The sequence below is a fragment of the Dermacentor silvarum genome, unplaced genomic scaffold (genome assembly GCF_013339745.2).
Source record: "Dermacentor silvarum isolate Dsil-2018 unplaced genomic scaffold, BIME_Dsil_1.4 Seq8229, whole genome shotgun sequence".
NCBI lineage: Eukaryota > Metazoa > Arthropoda > Arachnida > Ixodida > Ixodidae > Dermacentor > Dermacentor silvarum.
Window position 1 is genome coordinate 1 of NW_023606831.1, and position 8269 is coordinate 8269.

At 50.7% G+C, this 8269-nt stretch overlaps 1 protein-coding gene across 1 annotated transcript; it reads left to right on the forward strand.

Annotated features, from left to right (window-relative positions):
- The first annotated feature begins 1082 nt into the window (after positions 1-1082).
- On the forward strand, positions 1083-7854 carry LOC119435679 (uncharacterized). Its single transcript, XM_037702416.2, has 2 exons — positions 1083-1461; positions 4791-7854. The coding sequence occupies exons 1-2, from the start codon at positions 1336-1338 to the stop codon at positions 5853-5855; spliced, it is 1191 nt and encodes a 396-aa protein (XP_037558344.1). The 5' UTR covers positions 1083-1335; the 3' UTR covers positions 5856-7854.
- Positions 7855-8269: the final 415 nt, after the last annotated feature.

An 8269-nucleotide genomic window follows, 5' to 3' on the forward strand; every position in this document is an offset into this window, starting at 1 on the left:
CGCGATTTGTTCTTAGGCCCCTTTCAGCCACATTGCATCCCGTCATCGGAACTCACTGATCATGGCAAACATACCATTCATGTCTTGGCGCTCTTTGGCCACACTTGGCCCTTGCGCCACAAAACACCAAATATCATCATCATCATTAATATCGCCTTCTGGCACTCTTTGACCACATCTGCCCCTGCACCAACAAACCCCACCAATTATCATCCTCATTTCGTCATTGCATGTTGACATCTACAGTGGATTCCTGCCCCTTGACGTTGTAGTTGTTTTCTAGACATCGCATAGTAAGTTGGAGCCTGCGGCTTCTTGACTAAGTACAGGAAGCACAGCGTTCGCCAATTTGGTGACTTCGTAAAGAGTTGTGGCGGATTTATGATTAGTATTTGAGCCGTCCGTTTATGCGAAATTGAAGCGTCTCGCTACAAGACGCATCGATGATGGAAAGACGGGCCTCTAGAAAGATCCGTTACGAACCGCAATTTTGGCGCACCATGCAACATACGTGAGAAAGAAAAAAAGAATTAGTTCGACGGAGGACCTACTCACACCTGCCACAGCACTTCTTTTTTTTTTTTTTTTTACACGTCAGTAAATGAATATATCTAGCATCCTATTAATTCGAGGCAAAAGGCTTTTTGTATTTTAAGCATATTGATTTCATATTGCAGTTGCGTTGGGTTGCTGGCATCCTATTGGCGTTCGTTGGGCTGTAGAGAGAACTTTCTTCCCGTCGACGCCGCCAGCTTCCCCGCAGAGCGTTAATTACGTCCCGCGAAATAACGAAACGAAAACGGCGCGGTGACGTCATACGGAGCGCCCGGAACGGGAGCGCCTGGACGTAGGCGGTCGTCGTTCGTCAAAACACGCCGCGCCTCCGCGACCGTGACGCGCCGCCGGGCTGCGCATCTTATCTGGCCCGGGCTTTCGTACTCACTTCGTAAGCTCCCCCTTCACGAGTACGCGCGGTGACAAGGGGTGAGGAGAAGCGTTGCGTGGAAAAGGACGGAGGGGGAGGGGGGGGGCGCGGACCCACCGCTGGCGCGTGGGAGGAAAGGCCAGAATGGCGAAAGCGGGCGGGAGGGAGCCGACGTCGTAATCACGTGCGGCCGGGCGCGCGCGCGACCGTTGTGGCAGCGGCGGCGGCTGCTGGCGCGTAGTACGAAAGCGGCTCGCCGTAGTTTCGTGTGCCGGGCGAGCGGAGAGGGCCGAAGGCCGCCGCCGGGATTGAGCGTCGAGTGAGCGGTGGGAGCTTGATGCGGTGTTGTCGCCGCCGCCGCCGTCTTGGTTGTGGACTGGTGCCAGCAGCGACGGAAGCCGAACGTGCCGATGTTGCTGCGCGTGGGACGAGAACGCGTCGTGCGCCGAGAGCGGCCGTTACCGGAGCTGCCGCTGCTCCTGATCTTGGCGCTCCTTGGGTCTGCTGCGTCTCCGGCCTTGTCGTGGGCTCTGCAGGTGCGTGGTGCCCCGGACCACAGCCGCGTCTGTCATCGTAGTGGTGGCCGAGGGGCGTTGTTTAGTTCGTAGTGCCAAGCGGCGGGCTGTATTTCTGCGTCTGCTGACAATTTGTTTCTTGCTCTTAAAAAAAAAAAAAATGGGGTTTGCTAAATTAGTGTATATTAGCTTTCAACGTTTTAAGTTCCGGAACTTATATATATATATCTGTGGCGTTTGTTTTACTTTCGCGGGCTTTGAGAAGTATTCAAAATGGGTTATTAGAAGAAAGTCTTGCGCGGTTTTAGCGCACTTTCAAGGCCACCGCAATTTCGCTTTGAAAGACTGCTGCTTCGAGAAGAAAATCATTGGGATTTTCAGAGCGAACGCATTTTGAGAATATTGTTTTAATGCGTGAGATAGAAGCGGCGCCGCAGAGCTTGCTCACTCCGGTTGAGTGGTCTCTGTATATAAGTAGGTGCGACGAGCCCATTGATATGCATCGATATCTCGTGCTGACGCGCTTTTTTTTTTTTTTTTCACTCGACCAGTGTCTTCGATGAGTCGGCGCCGAGCGCTGTAGCAGTGATTATTCACTAAGGGTGTGCGAATAGTGATTTTTGAGATCGAATCGAATAGTGTCCACAAGCGAATCGAGTACCTTTCGACTAGCTTTCGATTAATGAATAGCCGTTATCGCAATTAATATACGACGCGGTTCATTCGCAACCCAGTATCCCGGGATGTGTGAACAAGTTTCTGTCATTACATAGTACGTTATGAAGCGTTGTTTACTACAAGCACAAATGTAGCATTTGGAGCAAACAATTAGTTTTTTCGCGTGCGCAGGGCTCTTCAGAGAGTGGGAATGATCGCTGTACAGCATGGAATTATGACTACCTAAGTGACGTAGCCTGCTCCACTGCGCAAGTTCTCATAATTTGTGCCTACACAATGCCCGCGGGGGTGAAAATTCTTGCCGATGGTAGATACACTTCTCGATAGAAGATGCTATGATTATTTTTTTTTATTTATGCACCTAACTACAACGCTTCCTTCCTGCGTAGACTTCTTAGAAGCAATCTACAAATCGACCGCATAAGCACCACTAGTTTTGGTACTAATGGGAGTCAAACTCGAAAGTGGTGCGACAGTCCTCTTCGCAGGAGCTTATCTGGCTGTGCGCCAGAGGAGTATCTATATATGTAGAGGGCAAGCGGAATGTCAGGACGGCGGTTCATATTCGGCTCAGACGGCGGTATTGGGGGTTGAGCTTCGGCGTGACGTGGTATGAGGGGTCACGTGGACACAGCGGCCGCGTCGTCTGCTTCGGAAGCGCCGAAGCGAGTGAAAACGAAATTTTAGTCCCACCTGCGCTACGGTTCTGATTAAGAGGGTATGTTTTCCCGCTTCGGGTGTCTGCTTGACAACACTTCAAAGCACTATAACTGGTAGCGGCTGCCTTTGAAGGCGTCCGACATGGCAGGCTATTCCTCGGTGCCGCAGTGCCGGATGCTCACGCAACGGAGCCCGGTGTCAGCCTTCACACGTACCAGCAGGCCAAGAAGCTGAGCTTGGATTGCGAAACTTTGAACCGGCAAGCAGCCATCGGCTACAACTTGGGTGTGTATCAAGCATTTCTGCTACGGCGTTGGGGCTGCGATGTTCGGCGAGTAGCAGAAAGCGCGCACTGAGACGCTCGCCCGCGCGCGCTGCCCGGCTAATGTCATGAAGCTTAGGTCTATGGACTAGTTGGTGCTAGATAGTGGCAAGTTCACCAGAATGGAAAGGGCGTTAACGTTAGGAAGCACATTAAAAAAAAAGGCATGGCATATGCTCATGTTTTGTGTTAGCACCAAACAATGAATGTACTGGGTTAACAAAAAGAAGCAGCGGGAAATTCCTCGCTGAGAAGAACGGTAAACATACCGTGCCATGCACCTTCAGAAATAACGATATTGAAACGTCCAAGAATTTAGAAAAAAAAATGATTGAATCATCCCGATGGCATATCACGAATCGCCGTATAGCGTCGAATGCCCTATTCATAACTAAATTATTGTTGAGCAGCTCTGATAGCATCCACGCAAAAATGGTTACTTGTGTACTGTCAAATGTTCATATGCTGCGGCCTAAGGCTCACGGCACGGTGCGAAAACGTGCTCGCATGCAGACGCGCAATCGGTCACTGCGAACCCGTGCGATTGCTGCATTGAGGCTTCATTCTGTATGCTCCATTTGGTTATAGAGACAACACACTATAAGAACATACTTCATAGTCTGCTCTCTGCAATTGCCTACCTTTCACGCAAAAAGCTGGTTCGGGGGACTCCATCGCGGCGACCGCGCGTAATGGGCGTTCGCTGTAGGTATTCGGTAAAGAGATAGCGTCTGTAAACCATTCTGCGCTTTCTGTTTGCCCAAGATTATTATTTTGACAGTGAGAAACTTCCCTCGTTTGGAGAGTACTTACAGAAATGGCCGGGAGGGCTCCCGCGTGGTGTTTTTATTGAGCGCCGACAGCCATGCAAAGCTATGAGGAGCTCACCGCGTTATCCCTCATACTACGCAGGTGAGGCGCTTCCGACAGATGGCGACTCCGTATGTCCTCGCCCCCAATATTGAGAGTGTCCGTCATTATCGACAAACGTAATCTTTAGATCTCTGTTCGCAGTGGGCAGTTGTTGCACTTCGCTAAACAAACTTCGTATTCCTTGGACCTGTAGTTCTGTGGAGATTCAGCGGTAAATGCGAGATAAATGCGTTAGCACTACGCCGCAAATCTTTGAGATCCCGTACTCATGATTTATTTAAACCTCGTGCACCACATTGCAAAGCGTTGTTCAGGAGCTCACTCGACACACGTCCTGCCTGGTCGAGGACCGAAGTGCAACAGACGGTAATTCGGAAGGAGATCACCGTCAGTTGCACTACAGACATACGCAATCTTTAAGCGAAGCTTTATAAGCTCACAAGTGTCGGCGGTGGTTGTGGTGTCACGCTGAAAAGTAGCCCGATCCTGGTGGTAGTGCAGAAAGGGTCCAACCAAGCTCAATGGCACACACCAGGGACAAAAAGAAAGGGAGAAAGAGTAAGCAAGAGAGAGAAAGGAAGAAAGAGAGAGAGAATGAGAGAGAGAAAGAAAATCACTAGGAAGGTCAGGTAGACACACAAGCTTCGCTTACCCCCATTTTCTGAACAGGGGAAGGGCCGGTGATTTTTCATTCAACCACTCAGTCTAGGCAATACTGCTCGATTGATTGTGGGTAAAAGTAATCAGCCAAATACTGCTTTTATTGAATAAAAAATTCATGTCATGTGAACTTTTTTCTTTTTTTTTTACAAATTAGGACATTATCGATGACGTGGAGGGGGAGGCCTGGTGGATACCGGTGCGCCGGGAACCGCTCGCGGCTGGTGTCTGTCCGGCAGGCGAGGACCTTTGCACCCGCGGAGCACCGGACAACGTGTGCCGATGTGACGCCGACTGCGCGCGGTACGGCGACTGCTGCGTCGACCGAAGCGGCGGCTCCACGGGTGAGGCGGCCCCGCCGTCCGCAGTGCCCGCTTCGCACTGGCGGTGCTTGCTCGAGAACGGGCGTGAGTTCTACGCCCTAGCCTCGTGCCCCGACGACCCGGCGGTCGACTCGGACTTGCGCAATCACTGCCTCGGCCGCGGGAAGCAGCTCAAGCCCCTGCAACACGTTCCCGTCTACAGCAACGCATCGAGGACGATGTACGCCAACGTGTTCTGCGCCGCCTGCCACGACGACCTGCAGGCCCTGAGACCCTGGCAGCTGGAGCTTCGCTGCAACAGGGCGTGGAACGCCGAGAAGGTGCTGCGTTTTCTCGCCGCCGGACACTATGGGAAGATGAGCCACGCGCTTCACGGCCCCGAGGGGCTCAGCTGCAGGCTCCAGGTCGCCGACGCGTCTTACGAGTCCTTCTGGCACGAGTTGCCCGGACTTCGCGGTTGTCGCCTCGCGTCTTCCACCTGTCGGAAGGGCGCTTCTAGACGCGACGAAGTGCTGTGCTCTAGCTACACCGCCTACGTGTACTCCCCGCGCAAGTTCTCCAACTACCGCAACTTCCACTGTTTTCGGTGCGCCGGTGGATCGGCAGCGGGCAGCGTCGAGTGCGGCGCCCGTCCGGCTTCGTACGGCCACGACGCTCCGGACGTGTCACACCTCGTGCTCGGCGTTCGGAGCAGCTTTGTCAACCCGCGCAAGTGTGGTCACACGGGAACGCGCATCTACGACCCCTTGAGCGACGCATGCTACGTGCCGCCGATCCCGCCCGGTGAAGTCGCTGGCGACGAACCCTCGGGCGGGGCCCCACCGGTTGAACCTCCCGGCGTCAGTGCGTTTCGATTGTTGCTGACGGCTGTGGCAGCGGGGCTCACGGCTCTGTTGTGACAGGTCGTTTGCTGTGAGATAGGTTTCGAGCTCGGAGCCGCTGACGTTTTCTGAACCTCGAGCACTCGCCTGCTGGCTTCCTTTGGTGTGCGACTGTAATTCGCAGTGAATCTTCATTATTGATGGCTATGCTATCCGTAGCTCTTGTGACGGTGCTGTGCACTGCGCGTAAGCGTAGCGGGGACGGTGGTACTCTTATGCCATTTGTTAAGAACAGTGACATTTAGCTGTGACTCTGAGCCATTCGAATATACATACAAGGGTGTATTCTGAAACGTTCCACTTAGGCGATAGTTCGCCTAGGCGACAATTTCGCCTTCAAGCGCGCGCTGATTGGCTGGTTGAGCCCGACGTCGCTGAGCCCAAAATCGCCGAAGTGGAACGTTTCAGAATATGTCCCCAAGTGCGACGAACTGCATTAATGGGAGGAACCAGATTTATCGACGGTGCGGTTTAGATGCTATATAAAATGGCAGCTTACCTTTGACTTCTCTACTTCCTTTTTCCTTCAGCGCGTTCTAGCGGGTTGAATTCAGTGAGTGTTCATTGCAGACTTTGTGCGTGTAAATCTGCAGTGTTTGTCGGAAGTCAGTATTCGCTGCACAATTCCTGCACGGCATATTTGCTGTCGAGACGGTCCTGTCTGTGCCTTTTTAATGGCGTTAATACAAAAAGGAGCACCGGGAACATGCAGATAAGATGCAGGGTTACTCAATTCCACTTAGCAACGTCGAGATTACAGTTGATTGCTGCAGTCGGATTGCTGTCGTTCATACTTTTCATGAGCGATGAGATCCTTGCGCTTGCACTGCTGTGTTTTGTGTCGCCCATTAACGACTGCGGACTAGGTGAAAACTGATAATATGTGTCGAACATGCACAATGTGACAATTTATCATTGCTTGAGAGTCGCGAACCGCACTTTGAAGGTGTCACCTCGCTATCGAGCTGCCGTAATCTCGGCACGCTGTGCCGTGTAGGTTTTCATGCGACACTGACCTTTACGCGGAACCTTGAAGCCGATAGGGGCTGTCGTTGTACATCTCGAGTTTCAGGCATCTGCCGCTGATAAGGTGTTTGCAGAAACCTTAGGCAACGGTGATATTAGCGTACGCACGAATGAGCACGTCAGGACACATTGGACAAAGTTTTGCTTAGATTAGCGTTCTGTACAGTGAAACAAGAAAAATTGCCAAATTCGGTCGCACAATGTTTAATCAGGTCGCCGCGTACGGTCTCTGAACATACTCGTTTTGCCGTTGTGTCCTCTATCACTGCTGATTTTTCCTTTAGCCTGAGGATTTTTTATAACTGGACGAAATGCGTGCAGTACATGTTTGCGCTACACCAGGCGCAAAGCCCTGCTGCGGATGTCGTGCGTCAATCTTAATTGGCACTTCGTGCAAGGCTCGGCAAGAACAAGCGCGTGACCGTCCTATGGGGAAGTGCTACTACTGATGTTTAGTTGCTGTGGGAATTATGACATGGCGTTTTTTCTGAATGGAATGCGCTCGGTAATTTTATCATCACGGCAGGGATTTAACATATGCTGAACAAGTGTGCTGCTGATGGCACCACCTTGTCTAACGCCATTGACCTCGGTTTTACCGCACCTGTACGATTCACATGGAGTGCCACTTCTTTTTTTATTCTTTTATTTTTGTTTGTAGCTGTGCTGCTCGCGTCTTTTTGTATATACTAGGCACATTTTGTGGCATTATGGTGGAATTGCATAGTTAAAAGCATTAAGCAATGCCAGGGTTGACAAAGTTGGCAGTCAACTAGTGTTCAATTAGTGTCGAAGTGTATTTATTTTCTGTTCACTGTAAAAGTTTGTGCCCTATTTCGCTCAGCGTTCAACGTTACTCTACGTATTCTCATGTTTTGCAGGATTTCATGTCATTGTAGCATACATTATTATGCGTCATTGTCAAACGTTTCTGTCTTCAGTCTTCTGCATGCCTGCCACTCCTATCCAAATAAACTTTCTTGAAGCTGTCCTTCGTTATTTATTCAACACTCGCCCTAAAAAAAATCCTCGTCTTTGCTGGTTCCTCGTGTAGTTACCCAGCACTCTTTCGGACCTTACATTTGTGTGCAAAAGAAGTCTTACGTGTTCTCTGAAATTTTCTGGACGTGTCGCTTCCATTTTCCGCGAAAAGTAGTCGGCGATGCTTACGCTGGTTAGGCAAATGTATTTACGTTCAAAAATTGCGCAATTTCAGCAATACTAACGTGTAAAATTCAAATTGAATACGACTACGATTTTTCTACTAACAGTGGTCCTTCTCAAGGCACGCAGCAAAACCTATGATGTTCTAGAAATAACTGCAATAACGTATGTTTTAAGCAATATCATTAGCTCGACGAAAAAAAAAATGGTGTATGTGCATGAGGTGCAGCTTTTGAATTTGA

What these genes read in the sequence shown, in the direction of transcription:
- LOC119435679 (XM_037702416.2), top strand. Translation starts at nt 1,336, where the DNA reads ATGTTGCTGCGCGTGGGACGAGAACGCGTCGTGCGCCGAGAGCGGCCG. An exon ending in CCTTGTCGTGGGCTCTGCAG is followed by an intron (nt 1,462 to 4,790) that starts GTGCGTGGTGCC and finishes TTTACAAATTAG; the next exon opens with GACATTATCGATGACGTGGA.